The 23,499-nt window shown below is 33.3% G+C and overlaps 1 protein-coding gene across 1 annotated transcript in view; it reads left to right on the forward strand.

Annotated features, from left to right (window-relative positions):
* Kal1 (anosmin-1 Kallmann syndrome 1) overlaps positions 1-23,499 on the forward strand; it is a 143,579-nt gene that overhangs the window by 113,595 nt on the left and 6,485 nt on the right. Inside the window, exon 3 of the mRNA XM_089639216.1 lies at positions 19,749-19,938. Within this exon, the coding sequence (XP_089495342.1) occupies positions 19,749-19,938 (190 nt within the window). The remainder of the gene's footprint in view (positions 1-19,748; positions 19,939-23,499) is intronic.

Raw genomic sequence — 23,499 nt, forward strand, 5'->3', positions numbered from 1 at the left:
GGGGTGGGGGAGAAGGGGCTGCCGAAACGAGATGCAACTGCATATTATTTATGGAGAGAACCTGTCTTAAATAATACAGCAATAATTTATTTTTTTATTCTGATTGTATTTTATATACTTACGACTTAGGGTACTTGCTTTTAGGGTAGAACTCAGATGCTTCGATTCAAAGTTTATTTATTGTGCTCTAGTGTCACATTTTTACATAAGATTCTGCACCGAATTTGCATGTCAATGGAAAGCAACTATTTTATGTGTTTTTCAGTGTCATTTTCTTAGTTTTTTTTATTTAGAGCCATAATTAATATATTACCAAACACATTACCAAATCATGTTTTATAAAAAAAATATTCTACTTTATGGTTTTAAAAAGATTAAGGCGATGCCCTACGTCGTGTGACATTTTGAATCAAGCCACTAACAATAACAACCCTTATGTAGATGTCAATAAGGTTTAAATTCCCGTTCAACACCATCCGTCTTTTTTGATAAATACAAGAAAAAAACATCGCCAAAAAGTGGATTTTATTTTATTTTGCGGACATTCAGGCACAAATATTTAATTTTTTATAAAGAACTTAATTTGCCACATTATACGATAAAACCGTAACCGAAAATGCGTTCGTAAGTAGGAGATTTTGAACTTTAAAGCAGTTTTTATAGGCCTCATACATTATTTTTTCTAGGCTTATTAAAAGACTTCTCTAAAAAATACTGGATTGTCTAGTAGGCCAAGATGTGTTCTACTCGCAGTATTTAATTAAAGCACCTAAAACATTTCTAAGTGATCAAATTTTCAAACCAAAATAACATGAATTTGCATTGGTACGTATGGCATTGCCTTAAGTAAATTTTTAAAATGAATAAAAATACATTTTTTTAAGTTTTTCGTACAAGCTAGTAAGCCGATTTGATTCAGTGTCTTTTCCTTGTGATTTAGGTAATTTTCTTATTCTAACCGCTAGAAGATTGGATTAATTAAATTTTAACATTCAGAAATCGTTATTTTTCACTACTTGAATCAGGCCCTTAACCGGGGCGAATAAAATTCATTAATGTACATGCAAAAGGTTGATCCACCGAAAACATTTATTTCATAATATTATCATAAATAAAATAAATAACTCAATTCTTCCCTTGGGGTAAAATACGCATTCATTGAAGTGTTTAATTTTAGAATTTTCATTAAAAAACCGCAAGAAAACTCTTTCAATTTGATAATTATTTATGACTATGCGCTTAGAATATATTCCCAGACGACCTTTAAACTTTGTAAGTCGAGTTAAGTCAAATATTGCAAATGTAGGATTGATTAGAAAAACTTTTGTTAAAATACTTACCTCAATAAGGACTTAGAAATATTATTACCGTTTGTAATAATATTTCTAACTTCTTAAACAAAAAGCTCTTGAAATTTGGAATAAAGGTAATCCTTCGTGTTTTTAACTTTTATATTATGAATGATACGTAATACAAATATTAGAAAAAACAATTGGAAAAAAGTTATGAAATAAGAAAATGAAAAACTCTTCGGCCTGAATCAGTTTTATCATATTTAAATATTTATCCACATTTACATACTTATAATTAAGTTAGTTGTACCTAATCTTATAATTGTGATAAGTGTATCAAAACTAGATGTACTCATGTAGAAATTTATATTTTATTAATTCAAATTAAGATAAATTGGTTTTGTAGAACTTAGAAACAAGCTGCTGTCGTGCGTCAGCTTTATCGGACTATCTTTTTTACATTAACTCCACACATAAGGCCCTTACAACAAAAAATTCCTCAGGGCCATTGTCATATTAGGGGATGCTGTGTGGAGAGTTTTTTTTAGAGAGAAAGGAGTGAAGATGGGTTTTGAAGAGACCCATGTAGTAAGAGGGAGGAAACACAAGGGCAAACACAGCCGAGCTGTTGAACTCAAGAACGAGTCGTAGAAGCGACCCGCTCTCATGTGACAAATATCAAACTATCTATCAAACGAAGCAGACCAGAGATGGTTTTTAATTGAAACGTGGGAAGCACTTGCGAATTGTACAGGGTCAGCAGTTGTGTACTATTAAAGTATCTGCGGGCCCTGTACAGAACGCCAAGCTTATGAAAGGCTAATTTGACTCTGGTTTCGATTGGAGCCCCCGTGCCTGAGCTGGTCACTTAGTAAGGACCTACCTCTTGTAAACACTACAAAATATGCTTTTAATTACGTTCGTACAAATAAAAAAAATAAAATTTAAAAATGCCTCATTGTTACATGTAAGTTATGGACGTAATGGTGTCGTATCAATTATTCAATTATTTAATTTTGTGATCTAATGCTAAGCGTACCAGAGATAAAAAAATCTAACGATTGTCAATATTGAATGAAGAACAATATAACATAATGATTCTCGATTTTGTTGTTTTGTAATACGTATATTTGAATCGGGTTAAGTTCGGGTTGAGTTTGGTTCTTTTAGATGTAAATAGTGGTGTTCATTCAGCGCTGGAATAATTCATTTATGAATATAAAATAAATAGGTGGCCCCAGAAGTGCGCCTTGAAGTACACTTGAAAAAGCAGATTAAAACACTGCACGGGATATCGGGAGCCTCATTTTAGTTGGTTTATCAATAAAATGTCTTGGTTTAGTGTTAAAAGGTTTTTGAAAAGTTGCTTGAATAATCCCATTTTTTACACCACCAATATATGTACCTAAATAACATAATTTTTATTTTTATTGACCTCTCCGAAATCATTGCGTTCGGGAATAATTAAATTTTCTATAGGCTAATGAAAAAGCTCAAAGGTCAACATATTTTTAACCATTTTTAGAGATTTTTTTAATGATAGGATATATTTTACAGGTTTTTGATTGAAGGTTTTTTGATCTACAACATTAAAAACAATAGATGTTCCGGAGATGTTAAGACATTGAAAAAAATTAAAATATTTTAAGAATGTATCCCAAAGTGCACCAAATATTACTATTCTACTAGGTCGATAAAAGTAAGGTACAATGTTGAATAATGCAGTAGCAATGTGTCTCGCAGCTGGTACTTATATAGTACACAATTGTTTACTTTGCATAAATCCCAAGCGTGCCCTACTTTTATCATTGGTACACACTTTGAAGGAATCGATTAAGCCCAACATGTCATCGATGCAACAAATATAAATCAATTCAAAGCTCTATTGGATTCACATTTGGAGAGAAGAAAGGACTTAGTTCAAACTTAAAACAACTCAATTACTGTCAAACTTGTTGTGAAATTAGATATGAGCGCATCAGCAGAATGCTGCCTGCTCATTACATAATAATAATAATAATAATAAAAGACCCTTGTCTCTGGTCACAAAACAACTCATATATTTTCCCGGTCACAACGAAAGGATTGCAATCATTATAACATTAGAGGACGACGATAATAATAATTATATTATTATTATAATAATATTATAATCAGAACCATCAAAGACTTCGACTCGTTGGAGGTTATAAAAATCGTGTACCTGTCCCTAGTATGCAGCTTGTTAGAATACAATTCAATAGTGTGGTCCCCATACTACCAGATTCATATAAAAAATATTGAACGTGTGCAGCACAATTTTTTACGATTTATTAACTTCAAATTACACAAACTTATTCAAAACACATAAACTATACACTCTTACTAAATACAATTAAAATACACTCCCTAGAAAACAGAAGAAAAATAAATGACCTAACTTTTTTATTTAAGATTATTATCTCCAAACTAGACTGTTGTGAACTCCTGCAATTCATAAATTTCAGAGTACCTACTCGAGCAACTAGGCAAAATATATTATTCTGAAACAATAACTTTACCACCAAATATCACATACATGCACCTATTTCTCGCTTTCACACACTTGGAAACAAATTCACCTCAAATATCGACATATTTAATATAAATTTGCCTGTGTTTAAGAGATACCTGAATGACATTTTTATGTAGCATATTAAAAGACCGATTGCATATATTTGTTGTTTTCTCGTAGAAATGTTGTGAACATAAAAAAAATTGCTAATGTTTTAAAAATAAAAACCTTCTGTTGTCACTGTATTATGCAGTAAATTATGTAAAATATGTATAATGTAAAAGCCCATCAGGGCTTTTAAAATAATAAATAAATAAATTACATATTTTATTGTAACGCTTGCCTAGTACTCTCTCACTCCCAAAAAGGTCCCAATCATAGCATCTTTGAGACGTCATAAAATTACCAAACGACTAAAATACACGCAAACATTGAAAAACAAGGTAATGGATACAGGCATTTAAAAATACCAAGGTGTTGTTATTGGCCCTCATATAATGATATTGTGTTGCACTAAACCACTATGTACAAATATCAAATATTTGTACAAGCCCGTACGAGCATAGAATATATATATAATAAAAAAATAAAAAATAATCTTGTATTTATTTATGAGCGCCCTATTGGGCTTTTGCATAGCTATTATAAATTATGTTTAAGACGGCAGTATAATGTAAATATATAAAAGATTTTAAAAATAAGGCATAAAATTCAATATACACTTGAGTTATCAAAACACTAAAAAAAACAGAAAATTTATTTTCGCCCAGATAACTTCGATAAATTGAGATTACATCGTAAATTTGCATAATTGATTTCATTGAATACAAAGTTTGAAATTATAATAAATATACTAAGAAGTGATAATTTTTTAACTAAATGAGCAAATATTTTTTTATGAATGTTGTTGAAACATCCCGCACGCGATGCCAAATAGGTATTGCTATTTCTAATAAAACACTAACCAAAATGCTTCACAAAGCATTTAAAAAAAAATTCTTCCGTGTATTCGCCGTCGCTAGCCAGATCGCACAGTTAAACATTAAAGACTTCGTGGAATAACATTCGGTGGTTCGGCTCATTTCAATTATCTTAAACTGGTAATCATACCACTTCAGTACCTATTTGCTGAGCTTTTCTCACACTGGGAGCCCAGAGGTCCGGACATATACAGCCTGAGGAGGCTTCGTTCTCCAGAGGTGGAGAATCACGGCTCATGGTGCCGCCGTGGACTTAATAAATGTATCACGTGAAGTTTGTCATTATAATTTAGGGCAGGTGTTTAAAAACGCTTTGGTATCATGACACGTTTTTTAGATGGACAAATGTTAGTGTACCCCCCGCTAACTAGTTAACCATCCGCATCAGGTGCTAAAGGAAAGAGTAAAGCTACGGACTACGGAAAGACATGGTCATTAGTAGATAGCATAAAAGCATGCTATAAAAGTACGGGCACACATGCTCATAAATAAGCATGCTTCAAACTATTATGCTATTCAACTGTTCATATTTGCTTGTGTTAGGCATATTTGTTTAAAACATCTCCCGATTAAGCGTGCTCCAAGCAAACAATTGAAAACACCCGTTGTATAAAAACAGGCTCTCGTACAAAATAGAAACATTGCAAGAAAATACAAGTTTATAGAACAGTATCAGTTCCCTACAATAATCGATACTAGCATGCTCATAAGCAAAGTACAGACATGCTAAGAGCACACCTCCTTTCACCCGCGACTCAAGTAGCAAGCTTAGAGCAATGTAACGGACACACATGCCACTAAGTAGCAATACTAATATCATGCTTTTGTGGTACCAATGAGCGTTTCTCTCCTGAGCTTTATTGAGCAATTACTACCTAGTGGCACAAACATTGAGTGTAAACATTGCCAGTATTAAGCATGCTAAGTGTGGAAAGGATGTGCATGCATGCACGTAAGTATGCCTGACGGAAGCAAATGTGTACAGTTGATGAGCATGTTAGTTTTTAGCATGCTTGCAAGCGTGCTTATTTGCCAGCAGGTATATCCGAAACGGTTCCATGATAACTCAACACAGTGACAATTCAACACAATTTTTAAAAGTGATATAGAGTCTTTAGAAACAATGAAATTTTTTTTAATCTAACCTAACCTAACCTACTTAATCCAGTTAATAAAGTTTTTGTTTCATCACTTTCTATGACTTTATATAACTTTTTAAAGATGTGATGAATTATCATTGTGATGATTTATCCGGTTACCCTTTTAGAGATTTTGCAATATTAAAGACTTTATTTGATTCTGTTGATTTTGTGATGAATTATCATTGTGATGATTTATCTGGTCACCATCCGAAACGTATGGTGGAAACCACTTTACAAACAAAACATAAAAATCATTATGTTTTCGCAAAAATTTTTACACTTACACATTTTCAGAATAAAAAAATTACATACGTATTAATGTTTAAAAAAGGTAAGTTAAGAGAACCCTCAAGGAACCGCCTGTGCGTGGGTAATGTAAAAAAATCAAATATCTAAGAATAAAAATACTTTTTAATAAAGTTTTTGTTTCATCACTTTCTATGACTTTATATAACTTTTTAAAGATGTGATGAATTATCATTGTGATGATTTATCCGGTTACCCTTTTAGAGATTTTGCAATATTAAAGACTTTATTTGATTCTGTTGATTTTGTGATGAATTATCATTGTGATGATTTATCTGGTCACCATCCGAAACGTATGGTGGAAACCACTTTACAAACAAAACATAAAAATCATTATGTTTTCGCAAAAATTTTTACACTTACACATTTTCAGAATAAAAAAATTACATACGTATTAATGTTTAAAAAAGGTAAGTTAAGAGAACCCTCAAGGAACCGCCTGTGCGTGGGTAATGTAAAAAAATCAAATAAGAATAAAAATACTTTTTAAACAAATTTAATTTCAAACAATTTATAAGAACAGTATTGTAATATCTATCACTAAACCATAATTTTACTTCTTTAATATATTTAGTGCCTATGATATTTTATTAGTATTTATTTTGATAGAAGAGTAGGCGGACCAATAAAACTGCTTTTTCTTTGCATTAATTTGGTATTAAATTTGGGGTGTAAAATATATTTTTAATCCCTTAATCCCTTATTCTATTTTCATTTTTTTCAAAATTATTTTTGTCTTTAAATACATAGTTCAGGAAAAATAATTTGCGAATATTAAATATTTTAGTTTCTTTGCATAATAAGTCTGTCGGAAATGTTCTCTTTCTATTATATATAACATGAATATTGAGTTGTGAGTAGTTGCCGGTTAAATGCATCAAACGCACCACCCATTGACCCAATACTAAATAGTCTTATTACATCAATGGCACCACCCCATACTACAATGCCGTATATGATTTAAGATTGCACAAGAGAAAAATCATTTTCAATTTGTCAATATTGAGTACTTTGAGCGTTTTAGGGTAATATATGACCGGGGGTCCATATTTTATAAAAGTATTCTTTATATATTTTTCGTAATTTTTTGACGTTAGAAAAAGAAACAATTATTATTTCCAGATTGTCTCAAATATTTATACTGGATGATATTAATAAAATCCTAAAAATAGACAAAAAGAATTATTCATATTTCACGTCGCTATGGTAACAATAGCTTTGATTTATAGTTTTTTTTATTACATAAGCGAGATTTATTTCTGTCAATTTTTCTAGGACTGGAGTAAAAAATTATGTTAAAGTTTGGTTAGCATTTTTGACAGTAATTTTATCATTTAGTAATTTTTATTTTAAATGCATACACCGGAAAGATAATTTTATTTTGTTTCTATAACAGTATTTGCTTTTACGTAAAATAAGATAAATACAGGGCATTTAAATACACAGAAAACATTGCAAACTGAACAAAGTGATGAAAGTACTGAAGCGTTTAGTCTATAAAATACGTATGCATAATATATTAATTAAGATATGGATTTATTTATTTGCGATTACGGTTTAGATTTGTATCAATAGTATAAAATTTTATATATTCAACTTTATCAAGTTCGTTGCACTGTGAACATGTTACTAGATTGCAATTTATATTGCCTTTCTATTATCATAAAACTTAAATGTTCGATATATTTTTTCAATTCCATCTAATTATAAATTGCATACAATTCCTATAGAATACCGAAATATATCATAACTCTGAAAAAATATGTTAAATTATTATTTACACGCGTTTCTCCGCCTTTTTAACACGAGCAATTGCTCTAAAAAAAGGTGTATCACGATGTGATACCCTAAATAACTTACCCTAATGAATGTATTAATATCTTAAAATCATGGTTTGATAATAACCTACTCACACTTAATGCCAAAAAAACAACATATGTATTATTTTCACTACAAAAAATACCTAAACACAAAGTAAATATCATAATCCATAATGAAAATTGTGACAATGTCAACTGTAAACTACTTAATCCTATTTGTACTGTAATCAACTCCTCTTCTGAAATTAAATATCTTGGTGTGATCATCGATGGAAATTTGAAATGGAAAAGCCATATTACGGAGTTAGTAAAGAGAATAAGGAAATGTATATATATATTTGTTAGGTTAAGAAATATTTTAAATGTGAAAATACTAAAAAATGTATATTATGCTCTTGTCCACTCCCTGCTTATTTACGGAATCATAGGTTGGGGAGGATCTTATAAAAACAACCTACACTCAGTAAAAGTCTCACAAAAAAATATTATAAGGTAATACTTAAAAAAAACTCTACTTTCCCAACAAAATTGCTTTTTAAATTGTTTCCAGTACCAAATATTGATGATATATTTAAGCAAACTTCAATTATAAAAATGTGTAAAGAAAAAAATAACACAGAATATCAAGAATTTTACAAACTGATGAGAAATCAATTTATTACGCCAATCTTTAAAACAACTCAAATGCAAAACCATTATATTTACCAAGCCATAAAAAACTACAATAATCTCCCTTCCGAATTGCGCTGTATTACGAACCAACAAGAACAAATAAATAAAATCAAACTTTTTTTCCAAAAAAACTTATATTAAAAAAAATATGTATATATATATATATATGTATATATATATATATATAATATTTATATTTTACACATAACATTGAATCTAAGTAAGAATCGTGGCTCCCTTATCAGGCACAAGAGCTCCTCTTTTCTGATAAGGTATACATGACCAACTATGTACCTAAATATGATATATTGCAAAATATGTATGATTTAATGTAACTATGATCTATATTAAAATAATAAAAAAAATAAAAATAAAAATGTACTTTAATGTATTAAAAAGAAAACAAACTTAATGTAATGTAATAACATGTAATTTTAAATTTAATATTAAATAAAGAAAAAAAATATAAAAAATGTGACCTGTTGTAGTAACACACACGCTTTACACGGCAACACGATAACATACATTTACACACCTTATATACACACTATGGCAAGCAATCCATTGGTTACGAGGGGGCAACATATATAATTGCCTTCCAGACAAAATTAAAAATAAAAATAAAGTGTAGTTACATTTAAAAATAAATTGTTAATTTTTATGCTCCATCAGCAAAACGCTGAAAGTGATTTATATTGTTATGTTATATATTTATGTGTAATGTAATTAAAAAATGTATTTATTTTAGTTATTTCTAGTAAAATAAGTGAAAATGTAATTCTCTATCTGGATTATTCCAGTTTTTATAAACTTTAAAAAAAAATTATGTGGTAAAACATAGACAATGTTGATATAACCACATTAACTTGTAACCGCAAAAAAATATAATAAAAAACTAAATAGAACATTTTTTTGATGAATTTTATTTGGTATTATCTAACCTATTAAAAATGTACCCAGAGAACAAATTTAAAATGCTTTATTTTTTATTTTTCCATTTACTATAAGCATTCGTAATTTTAACAGACTATGAAGGAAATGCTTTAATATTTTTAAAGTTCCGAAAGTTTTCCACGTAAAATTTTTTTTATAAAAAAAACATGATTTAGTTTTTAATCCATATATTACAAATTAAACCTTTTTTAATTTTTAACTTAATGTATTTAACCAGGCGGACAGGCTCACCCTTTTTAAAAAAAATAATTAACCTGTATCCCTCATAGAGAGATAATGATTTAATATTGAGAGTTTAAATTTTGAAGAACTTTATGATTTTATATCATTTTACTCGTAATTTGATGATGAACAAAAATATCATTTCGCTTATAAAAGAATGTTCATTTAAAAACGACGAATACTTACAATATGCGAAACGAAAAAAACACAAAGAAAAACGTGCATATGTTTACTGATCGTATATACTACGAACTACGCAAGCGAAGAATTATGGCAGCTACAGCTTTATTTGCATAATCATATTTTGATTGCTGACGCTGATTAATCGAAGGGTGTTCCGATAAATTATCACAACAAAATGAAAAAAATCTCCGGAAGTAGTCCGTAGAGGAATCTGCCAGCGAGAGACGTTATACGGTACGCAGTGAGGCTGTACCACACACGGAGAAGACACAAATCCGGTCATCTCTGAGCAATTCCGCCTAAGTAAAAAATAAATAGTGCAATAAGCAATTAGGCCACGGTTCGATGTGGGCGGGCTGCGGAAAACCGGCTTTATAATACGTGTATAAACAATAACTGTTTGGAGAATATATAAAACATATTATATATATCGGTTAAAAATTTCAGAACGAGAGTGGATGCGTTTTGCCATAGATAAGTCCTGATTTTTACTCGAGTGCTTTGCATTTCGTCTGTCTATAATGTGTTCCTGGCAAGGTGATAGCCGTGTTGGATAGTATATTTTCACTCCGCCAGAGTTCGCATGAGCGTTACGAGCCGTCAAATCGGAATAATCAACATTAATCGAAGTCTACTATTCAACGAAATACTGGTTGATAACACTAAAACGAATCGAGACTTTTTCCAACATATTAAGCTTTCGAAGGCTATATGATATCATTTAATTTAAAGGGATGGTATAATTTCTACTTTTGAAACCATTCATTCGTTTTGTGAAATGCTTAATTATGTTATTCTATGCATATCTTTTAGAGATTTTGCAATATTAAAGACTTTATTTGATTCTGTTGATTTTTCAAAAAGAACGTGTTAGTTTTATAATAATTCTGCGAGGAATTTTCTCATCATTCTGTCACATCCTCGAAATTCGACAGATTATAAAGTATTTTATCTAGGTACAATTAATTTTACAACACTGTGGATTAAATAAAAAAAGTGAGAATATTACTTTTGATTGGATTACTTTAGCATAAATTGATATGTTGGATATCACAGTGAAACGCTCTTGGAGCTAAATACCAGTTAATCGCGCTATTCATAACATGTAAATAATGCGGCTCTTTCCATTCTTCCTTACTATGGATAAACAAAATCTTCGACTGTATTTCATATGAGTATGACGATTTAATAAAATATATAAATACCGAGATCCAAAGTATCATACCTCCGTGATTTCATCTCAGTATCCAAGACAGGTAGATCGCTTTGTCGGGTAAAAATGATCTTAAACCTCAAGCGCAATAAGGGTGGCAATTGGATAAATAAGAAACCGCAGAGAAGCGGCCTTGTAACATCCCCATCGACATGCACAAATACGATTAAAAATATTGGTGATTTATATGTAAAACCATTTTGGGTCGACTGCCCCTAAAAGCAATTTGATTTCGGTTAATTGACTTGTTAGCGGAATCTCAATTAAAAAATATCTCTACGTAAACAGTGATTTGTTGTTGAATGAAAGGCGATTTTTCCAACAACCTCTTCAAGTAAAGCTGAAGGTACATCGGTGGATGACGGAGTTCTATTAGATCTCAATTACAAAGCAGAATTTATCAATAATAATATTGTCATCGTCTATCAACTATCTGTCCTTTTTAAGTGGCAAAATAGTGAGCTCTGGGGTCATGAATTTGGCAATGCGTGGCCAAAGTAGGTATCTAATTTTTTGTTCTTCGAAATTATCGAAACGTGATATGAAATACAACAATTTAATGTTCGAAATTATCGAAACTTAATATGAAATACCATATTTTTTTGTTCGAAATTATCGAAACGTAATATGAAATACAATAATGTTTTGTTTGAAATTATTGAAACGTAATATGAAATACAATAATTTTATGTTCCAAATTATCGAAACACAATATGAATTGGATAAATTTAAGCTTATGAATTTGCCGCTAAAGGCGCTCGAGTATGTAGGCATTTTGAATGGTAAGGTTTTTATTAAGCTGTCCTGTGAGCAAGTGACTAGAATTGACCTACAAATTTGTGATAGGAAAAGCTGTACCGTGTCGAGAATTTTTGCAGTTTTTAAGTAAAAAAATACATTTTTATTTTTAAGATTATAAAATAACTCTACAAGTATACAATAAGTATACAAGGATAAAACGCACACATGGTGTACTGGCGATATTTTAGGAATAACCTCTAGTCATATGTTCGTAGAAAATAAACACGATTGCTGCGTAATGACGTAGTATATTTTCTAACATTGCGACATCTTATTTAGATTTGAATCTATACATGATTAGTACGCACGTACTAAAGTGAACACGGAGGTATTGCTAATTTGTTAAGAATCTCTTAAAATTATTGGTAATCCGCATAAAAACGGGATTGCATACTTTAAAGAATGAATTAACAGGTTTCCTGAAAAATTTTAGTAAATCACGAATACAAGCGCTCATGAAAATCCAAATATTTTTGCATTACGTCTTGATATATTATGAAAGCACATGTTCCGACATCGGAACCAAACTTTCAGAGTATTTTTTCATTTCGTCATGATATATTATGAAGGCACGTGTTCCAACATCGGAATCAAACTTTCAAAATACGCTGTTAAGCCACCGATCAGAGTTTCCACGCGTATAATAATTATTTGCATTTCGTCATGATATATTTTCAAGGTACATGTACCGACATCGGAACCAAACTTTCCAAATACGCTGCTAAGCCACCGATCAGAGTTTCCACGCGAATAATAATTATTTGCATTTCGTCATGATATATTATGGAGGTACATTTTCCGACATCGGAACCAAACTTTCAAAATACGTTGCTAAGCCACCGATCAGAATTTCCACGCGTATAATAATTATTTGCATTTCGTCATGATATATTATGGAGGTACATGTTCCGACATCGGAACCAAACTTTCAAAATACGTTGCTAAGCCACCGATCAGAATTTCCACGCGTATAATAATTATTTGCATTTCGTCATGATATATTATGGATGTACATGCTCCGACATCGGAACCAAACTTTCAAAATACGTTGCTAAGCCACCGATCAGAGTTTCCACGCGTATAATAAATATTTGCTAAAGGTGATATTTTTAAAAGGGAGAACCTACGAATAGTCTTTAAATATGTTTCCAAATCCTGACTGATCTCAACAACCACCACATTTATGGGAATATAACACACAAGCACTATAAACATGACCCATTATTTACGTAGTATAATGTTAGATGAAAAAATGTAAATAGTCGCTCTATATTAATACATACTTTTCTCGTGATGGTAGGAGAAAAAAAAATTCTTTTTTGAGATATTTAATCTTAGGCAGTAATAATCTGCCTTCGTCCAGAGGTTAACAACTGCAGCCCGCGGCCTTGGGCGGGGCGGTGAAAGGCGGGTCCCGAGCGAATGCCAGGATCCCATAACAGGTCAGGGGAGTTAAAGGTTCACACGAACCTGATGCACAAAACTAAAAGTAAATCATATGAAACTCTTAAGATAGATCCATTTTATTTGCAAACCGTTGGACTAGTTCTCCGTTTGAGAGTTTGTTAGCACGGAGATCAATAAAGGATTTATCGATAACTTGTTATCGTTTTACGAGCACTACCGCCGGTGGCTAACATACAATCAACAGTTCATATATTATGATCACTTGTTGTTTGTTCGTTGGAGATCTGCAGTCATGCTCAGGAATGATGATAAGTTACCGACATTATCGATAAAACCTTTATCGATCGACTGTTCTAGATACCTTGTTATTATTTTTTAGAAAATAATTTAAACAAAAATACTTGAACACGTCACAAGGATAGTCATTTAATAATGAGAAGAGTGCCTACTTCTTTATTGGAAATTCGATGTCACAATATCAAGACGGCAATTATATACTCTCCATTATGTTCACATCAGCCTTATCCTTTCCAGATCTCCACGTTTTAACACAGTTATAGGTTCATGGTTTTACAACACGTACACCTCAGGGATCTAATTTCTAGAGCATTCAGTCTTAGTTTCATCATTCCTTTGCCAGTTTCATGCCTCACTGCCATACACTGTGGAACAACTTGTCTGTCACGGCTTTCGTATTTCATACCTCCTAAAACATAGGTCTCTTCAAGACACAGTGTCCGCTCATTCAAAAAACCTTCACACAACATGACAAAGGTGACACAGGGCATCGTCAGATCGTACGCAGTACACAGCTCGTGGCACTACAGCTCTTCATCAATTCACCTACATATTACAGCAAGCGACCGGCGAGCGATATATGTGACCGGCGTACGCTGATATCGTTTCCAGCCTTAGTATTTTTTAAACTTTAATAAAATAAATTATTAATAATTTGAGCACATCTGCCCGCTGTCCGCTTGTAATTCGGCTAGTTAGCGAATCCTTTTGGCGCCGTCTCTTCCTCAAGGTAATTAACACGTTTGTTCCGAAGCCTTTATTTAGCGCTATTTCGGTACTAATTTCTGCCCCGCACCGCCCATATACCAACCAACCCTGTATCCCTACATCACTATATCTACACTCGCATTACGTTACACAGATTACAGATCATGGTTACCTGTTTAGCGAGCTATTCAAAAGTTAACCCTAAATAACGAGCAGTTGACGAAGCTCTATATATACATATATATTTAATTGTAATGTTCAAAATTAGATGATTATCGTTCGATCTGTTAAAATATCTTTATTGAAATCTGTCTGAAGCAGCAAAAACCGAGCGAAGGCTAAATTCACTATCATCAACGCGGCTGAGCGAAATAGTAAAGCGGCAAAGACAAGGCATCAATTGGTGTGGAATACGACGTTGAACTGTCGTGTCTGTAAAAATGATGGTGTTTGAAAGAGCGAGTACGAAAACAGAGTGCAATATAGTTGTGAATGATGAATACTTGGAGCAGGTGGATAAGTTTTTTAATTTGAAAAGTATGTTCAAGAGAGGTATATTTCATTGCAAGAGTAAATGAACTCCATCAAAGGAGAACTGATCGCGGCAGGCACTACTAAAATATTGTCCAAAGAAACGAAACTAGCAGTCCACAATGGAGTGCTGGAACCTATTCTGATGTATGATAGTGAGGCATGGAACTGTCGGACATAGGATAAAAGTAGACTGAATGCTGTAGAAATGAGATATAGAATGAGCATGGTAAAATGTGGAGATCCGCAAAAAATACAAGGCTGATGTAAACGTAATGAGTAAGATTAAGAAAGAGAAGCTCAGACGCCAGGTTTGAGTATATAGAGCGTATGAACGAAGAAAGGAGAATATAATGACGAAAATGCTAATGGTACGAGAAATCGGGGACGCCAGAGGAAGACATGACACCATCACCGGTCGGTGGCTGAGTTTTTGGGTATTTTTTCGCTTTTGGGTCTCACGCAAGCGTAGTGTCTTTAATTCCTCGGCTAGCTAAGTCCTCCATTATAACACAAGCAACATTTTCTGCTAATTGTGGTTACCACTTAGGAGATTTTAAAACATTATCAGGTTCTTCGTAAACCGGGTGAAAAAAAAAATGAAGAAGATACTTGAATCGGGTCATGTCAAGAGTCGAAATAATAGAAGAGTATGTATGATATGATGTCTGAATGTGAATGAGGCAAGGAGTGTGTGCCAATATTGAGTTGTTTGGCGATCCGTCTTCTCTGCAAACCCCTGTGGGGAAACTGCGTAATTGTTATTTAGTTTTAAACTTACTATATTATTCGCAATCTTGTAACCACTCTAAATAATTTCCAGAAATATTTATATAATTTTATAACACTAATTTTTAATAAGTGAAATATGCATAATGTACCGTTTTTAAATATAACTCGATGGATTATAATACCTCAGGGTGGAATCGTAATTTTAACTTTAAAAAAGTCTTCGCTTTAGCGTGAAAATTCATATCAGCACGTTCTGTGCGAATTTTATTTGGCTCGTGTGTTCATTTTATGAGAAATTATAATAAATGCTATTATAATTCTTCGTTGGATTCATTGCACGGGTCATTCACGGCACGGGTCATTCACGGCACGGGTATTCAGTCAAATACAATTATACGGTCAACATTGAAAACTGCACGTGAAGACATAAATAACATTTGCGTGAAATATTGACCGGTTTCACAATCGAGTAGAAACTGGAGGGCACTAAAGTTCACAGCTGATAGCCAACATAGGCATGCCACTGACAGCACTATTCTAACCTCTCCCTCTTCCTCATTCATAAACGATGCATGTAACAGAAAGAAAAATCACAAAGAAGCCTCGGCGGCATATAAGCAATAACCTGAACCCAATGGATGTTAGCGTGATTTTTATATGCGTGTTTTGGGTGATTTTAATATGCAAGTGGTAAGGCAGTATCGCATTTTCCTAGAACCGCAAAAATATTTAATAATTAACTAGTTATGCCGACTGGACATGCGAAGGGGATCTTTTTAAAGGTTTGACCATTCTTCGAATCGCAGACAGTGCAGTTTAACAGGCAATGCGTACTAACATTTGAAAAACTAGTTAGGTACTGTTAGATTTTATTATGTCAAAATTAGCGCAATTCAATGGTATACAAGAAAAATACAAAACATTTAAATTTAAACCCGAAATAAGATGCTGAATGGTATAAAACCTTAGCTAATTTTTTAATTGTCTACAAATAAGTTATTATACACGTAGATAAGTAAGGTTATAACTACTTACCTATAAAATATATATTTTTCAAATACAAATTACCTATTTACCTAAACCCTACAGTAGTTAATTCACACATGATAATGAGAGTGGAAAATACTCTCAGTATCGCCCTGGTGTAAGACCACCATTGATATTGAAACGTTGCTTGAAATGGCTTCAGACGTGTTTGGTGACTAGATCTACTCACCCACCATCCCTTCCCCCATCTCCCACCCATCCCCTCTATATTTAGCCTCGCAAGGTCTCACTGGATTCAGGCAGTTGGGACTCTTGTGCAGTAGTAAAACATAAAAGAAACATCGTGAAATAATGTTGGTATTATTTTACGATTTTTTTTTAAAGTTTTTATTCTAGATAAAAGAAAATTACATTTTCACTTACTTAAGGCGATGCCATACGTAGTTATGCAAAATCATGTGTTTTTGGTTTGAAAATTTGGTCGCCTAGAAATGTTTCAGATGCTTTAGTTAAATACTGCGAGTAGAATACATCGTGGCCTTTGAAATAATCGAGTATTTTTTAGATAAGTCTTTTTACAAGCCCAAAAAAAAATGTATAAGGCCTATGAAAACTGCTTTAAAGTTCAAAATTTCCTACTCACGAACACATTTTCGGATATGATTTTATTGTATAATGTGGCAAATTAAGTTATTTATAAAATAATCGAAAAAAATTAAATATTTATGCCTGAACATCCACAAAATAAAATAAAAGGCACTTTTTGGCCATGTTTTTTTCTTGCATAAATCAAAACAGACGGATGGTGTTAAGCGGGAATTTAAACCTTATCGCCATTTACGTAAGGGTTATTATTGATAGCGGCTTAATTTAAAATATTACATGACGTAGTGCATCGCCTTAACTAGAAATAACTAATACATTAAATAACGATATTATTCGCTTTCTCTGTTTTGTTGATTGGGCATAAAAGTGATTTTTTTTTAATGTACCCACACTTTTTTCATTTTTAATTTTGTCTGGGGGCAATTATATATGTTTCTCCCCTCGTAACTAATGGATTGCTTGCCATAATGAGTATGTTTGAATGTATTTTATCGTGTTGCCGTGTAAAGTGTGTGTGTGTATTGGGGCGTTTTAATGAGTTCTGTATTTGTATGTATGAGTTTATTATTTATTTTGTATATAAGGAGACATGTATTATATTAATATAATTTTCTTAATGTTAATAGTTTTGTTCCCATATATAATTCTTTTGTGGATATTCTGGGTTTGAAGTGAAATAGCTTTTTGATTACTTTGTTTAGTGGTACCTGTAGTTCATTTATATACTTTAAATGTACGAGGCTATAATATAGACATTTTTTTAATTTTATTTGGTAACAGATATGATATGCGGCTAAATACGCTAATTAAGGGGGTGATTTTGTATTAAACATCTTGAATATGCTGTTTAAAAGTTAGGCGTTTATCAATGCACAGCCCAAGATATTTCTCATAATATTCAATTTTTAAGGGTACATGAGTAGGAATGATTTTACGAGTTGAGCTTAAAATCATGTATCCTGTTTTTTTTAACATTCATTGTTAGGACATTTGATTATTATGTTAGGATATTTGGATATTTGATGATTATTAACATGTTATTTATTTATTTATTACAAGATAATACATTACAAAGTGATAAAAAAATTATAATGTATTATTCCCAGTGAGTTTACAAAACTCATTTCGGGAAAGACAACATTAGATTAAAGACAATAAACATACCTAAATAAATTAAAATAAATAAACGCAGAAGTTATTTTGGAGTTCCAAAGAAAGAATGTGTCAGTCATAAAACTGCTGAGGAAATAGCTTTGCCAATGTTTTTCGTTCGTTGCCGGAAGTTTTAGATTACTAGGTAATGCGTTGTATTGCTTCTGTGCAATAATAATGATTGGATTATTTATATAGCGCCGTTTTCGTGAGAAAATCACCTCAAGGGCGCAAAATCACCTCAAGGGCGTAATGTAAGGAGTTAATTCCAAATTTAGTCGTGCAAGTAGATGACGATAAATGTATTTGATTTTGTGATCGTGTTTTGTGCTGGTGTATGTCAGAATTAAAGACTGGTTTAGTGTTAAAGTTATGAAAAACTTTGTTTTAAAATATATTTGAAAAAATCAGTAATCGGGTAGATTTTTTTAATTTATTTTATTTTCATAACTCTCGTTATGCCCTGTCGAAAATAATTTCCGTCGGGGCCCATGTCATCTTTGGGGATACTGTGTGGAGGGTCTTTTAGAGGAGATGAAGGAGTGAACACGGGTCTTCGAAAGATCGATGTTATAGGAGGGAGGAAACACAAACACGGGGAATTATTTCCACCGTCGTTCTGTTGAACACGAAATCGCTTGTTATTGTTTGTAATTTACATCCGTAAACTGCACACATGGATTCTACTTTGTGGGAAATTTTTAAATATGTGTTTTATTAATATTGATCAAAATACAAATTTGAAAGCGCAAAACACCGCCACTAAATTGTTGTGTTCCCACAAACAGTTCTCCAACTCGACGTGGAAGGAGCATATAAATAAATGGTTCTTTGTGATAAGTCGGGGATTTATTAATACTTGCAATGGTGACTCGATAGTCGACCTAACTAGAAGCTGGCTAATTGAGATCTGAAACAGTAAGTTTGTCTGGGAGCATTCCCACTGGCCCTGGCGACTACTGGCCACTGGCTGCCATCTTGCGGACTTCCACGCAAGCTTTATGCACTGCCCTCCATGAGTACATCTTTGAAGCTATTACTTCCCAACATAAATAAATTCAATTAAAAGGAAGGTTAACGACACCATGCTCCACCAGCGCATCTAGCGGCCAGCGTTGTTGGTACTGCCAAAATTTTCCTGGAGTTTTATATGAATAGGGTACCCTATTTGGTATTTCTCATTTAAATTGTTTATTTTCCTTTTCTCCAGTGCGTCTCCCGTTGTCTATCAAGCCAGCAGAAGGCGGGCTGGTGCGCGGGCGCCGGGGAACTGAGCGCATGGGACGCGGCGTGCGTGCGCGCGTGCGAGCGCGACTCGGGGTGCCCGGGCGTGCTCAAGTGCTGCCAGCATGACTGCGGCGCCACGTGCCAGCTACCACGCGGGCTGCACGAGGTGCAAGGTAAGAAGTTATCGCTCATCTCAAATAATTTAAAAAAAAACATTTTTTTTGCTATTATCTATTTTTTATTGATTTACTTAAAAGATTATTTAAAAACATATTATTTTTCATTTGTTTGACTGAGGATTGAACCTTCCTCCCTGGGGACTAGAATTAACCTCGCTAACAATGGCGCCAAATCCCTATTGGGTAGGCCTGACATTTATTTCGTACATTAACTTCCGTAATGTCAAACAATTTCAGAGAAATTCTTATGTGGCCGCGTGTGTATTCTTGATTGCCACCTTTGATATAATGCATTGCCATCGACAACAAGTCTATCTGCCGAGTATCAGCTCGATCGGATGTCGGGAAGTGGGTTAATTTCCACTTCCAAGATTTGCATTCATTCATTCATTCATTCACGAAGACAAAAGTGAAATTAAAATAGATGTATTTAAAAATAGGATTGGTTCCGTCCATACGCTGTGCCGCTCCCAACTAGCAAGTAAGTTAATAAATACTTGAACATTGACAAGAAGGCCCCAAACTTTCCGTAGGCACGTAGGTACAACCCAAGGTTCGAAGAAAATGTATTAGCAATGTTGAGTTGGTTGGTTTCTGAAAAAAATGCATCGGGCCGCTCGCAAGCTCGTGACGTACCTCGAAGTCCAGTTGGAGTCCCACAGAAACGAAATCATTCACTTTTCACTAGGTCTTATTATTTTTTGGTAAATCAAAGTTTCCTCGCACTTATGTTTGTACATACGTGCCGAAATAAAGTAGATAAAATGTTGTTTTTTAATATTAAAAGTATTGTAATCAGTAGTGAATGTTAGAAAAAGTCGGGGACACCCGAGGAAGACTGAATGCATTATTTATGCACTGAAAATATATACGGAGTCCAATTAACTACCATATACCTAATGTAGGTTTTTCAGCAATGAAACAAATACTTATGTGTTGTAAAAATAAGCGTATGAAATGACAGAAGAAAGGGGTGTAAGAAGAATGTATCACGTGGAAGTGAATGGTAGTAGACATGGCGCGATCAAGTGAAACAAATACATACTTTTTTTTCATTTTTTAACAATAATATCATGTTTTTTCCACCTTAAGGCGAAGCTTAGTGCCAAATCACTATTTTGATTAATTTTTATAACAAATTTTTGTAAATTACGAATACCAAAAATTTGTTTTTGATAAATTGAAGGTTTTCCTATCGTTTCGTTTGAGTAGAATACAAATAAAATAAAAAAATAACTCAGTAAAAAATTTAAATGTAAGCTACAAATTTTTTTTTTCAATAGAAATGTATGAACACATAAAGGAAACAAATTTAAAAAATTCAGTATTATAGCTAAGATTATCTGTGACAGTTTCACTTGATTAATTTTTTTGCTTTCTAATGTAATTATTTACAAAATAAATAAAAACCAGTTTCGTGCTTGAAATCGAACGTTTCTAGACTCCGTTTGTCAAGCGATTTTAATGCCTATTACCTACAATATAAGGTACACCAAGAATATACAAATTTTTGGCTTGAAGCTTCTTCTTAACCACACCCAGTTTTGAGGTACATAATCTCAAAACTTTACTCCAACCCATTCATAAGCTTGAGTAACGCCGCGTACAAGTCTACGATTAAATATTATTTTTTTTTGTTTATCATTCCACACACTTATGTAGGTTTGTACAAACCACTACATACTTTGAATACATCACGATTATATTATTTTGACCACCGTTGTATTTGGCAGCCACCTCAGGTCTGGAGCCCCAAAATATTTGAAAAACCATTGACTCTGTGCCAAACGGGCGGTCCGTTTGATAGATTCCCCTGTCATAAAAACGGATTGCATTTTTAGAGCGAGCCGTCAGGTAAGAATGCTGTCAGTGTTCTATCGGTATGCCAATGAAATCTGCTCTCAGTAACAGTATTCAGTCGTGTCCACGACTCGTTCTTGAGTTCAACAGTTCGGCTGCGGAAAGATTTTGGTGTTTCCTCCCTCCTACAACATGGGTCCCTTCAAGACCCATTTTCATAACCTCATCTTCTAAAAGAGACCCTCCGCAAAGCATCCTCAATGATGATATAGGCCCTGAGGAATTTATTTTCCTCGGGGCCTCCTGTGTGGAGTCGATGTTTAAAAAAACACTAGTATGAATTTTGTTTATATCTGCATGATTTTATGTTGTATTATTCCATTAAGCTGTGATGAAAACAGACTATTTCGGTGTGGGGAGGGAAAGAAATGGGGAAGAGGAAAGTATGGAAGTTTTTTTTTTTTATATTAACTCCACACAGGAGGCCCTGAAGAAAATAATTTCCCTCAGGGCCTATGTCATCTTTGGGGATGCTGTGTGGAGGGTTTTTTTGTGGAGAGGAAGGAGTGAACATGGGTCTTGAAGAATCCCATGTTGTAGGAGGGAGGAAACACAGAGGCCGGCAGTTCGTTCCACAGCCGAGCTGTTGAACTTAAGAACGAATCGTAGAAGCGACCCGTTCTCATGTGACAAGTGTCAACTGTGTACAAATGTTGGGCACGCGTTTGGCGTGTATCCCGACTACGCACCGGTGCCGAAGGGATCAATGACGCTAGTTCCTCAGAGCATCTTCCATTGTAATACCGATAGAACAAGGACAGCATACCTACCTGACGCCTGTGCTCTAAAGATTGCAGTCCGTTTGTTAAGATTGGGGAATCTATCAAACGGACCGCCCGTTTTTGCACAGAGTCTAGGGTTTTTTTCAGGTATTTAGGAGCTCCTCTAAGTATCCTGCTATTCACATACTATCACCAAATACGGCTAAAGCCATTTCAACCAACGCTTCGTTTCCGAGTGGAGTTCTTTCACGACTTTCACCATGAGAGACTATTTGTATAAATACAATTATTCTTCATTAATTAATTATTACACTTTCCCTGTCATGTCCTTGTCATGTTAGTTACTCTTGCTTAGTGAGACTTTTACTTTTAAAATTTGAATGTCTTCAAAGGCAGTATACACAATACGCTAATAAATAGCCTCGATTCTACATCATCAATGTATAAGTAACACTGCAAATATTCCTGTGATTTTCTCCCTTTTATTCAGAACGTTGGAAAATGGGTATCTAGCTACCTTACGACTTTCTAGCCAATCCCCCAAATATAATAGAATACAACAATCACTGCTCTACCACCTGGATGAGCTACGAACCTTTGGTAAAAACTACTAAAGAGTAGTAAAACAACATGCACAAAGTTCTTTTAGATCAACGTACCTGACGAAAAGACAGTAGTTTTTTAAAATTAATAAGTGCACTATGTATTATGAATAATAATTGATAATTTTCCCCCATTTCCGATTTGGATTCTGCCATCTACCGTGAAAACTTGTATGAATATTTTTAACTGGAGAGTTGATACCTAGTCCCAATGGCATTTTCGTATTATTGCAACACTCTGTAAATGTTTCATTTGTCATTCATTTAAATAAATATAAAATAGTACTGCCATCTATTGACATTATAGCAAATTATTTCATTGAACATTATAGATTATTTTAAGTCCAACGTTCGGCTACTGCCACCTTTCG

The sequence above is a fragment of the Hesperophylax consimilis genome, chromosome 14 (genome assembly GCF_061612785.1).
Source record: "Hesperophylax consimilis isolate HC1 chromosome 14, BYU_Hcon_1.0, whole genome shotgun sequence".
NCBI classification, from domain to species: domain Eukaryota; kingdom Metazoa; phylum Arthropoda; class Insecta; order Trichoptera; family Limnephilidae; genus Hesperophylax; species Hesperophylax consimilis.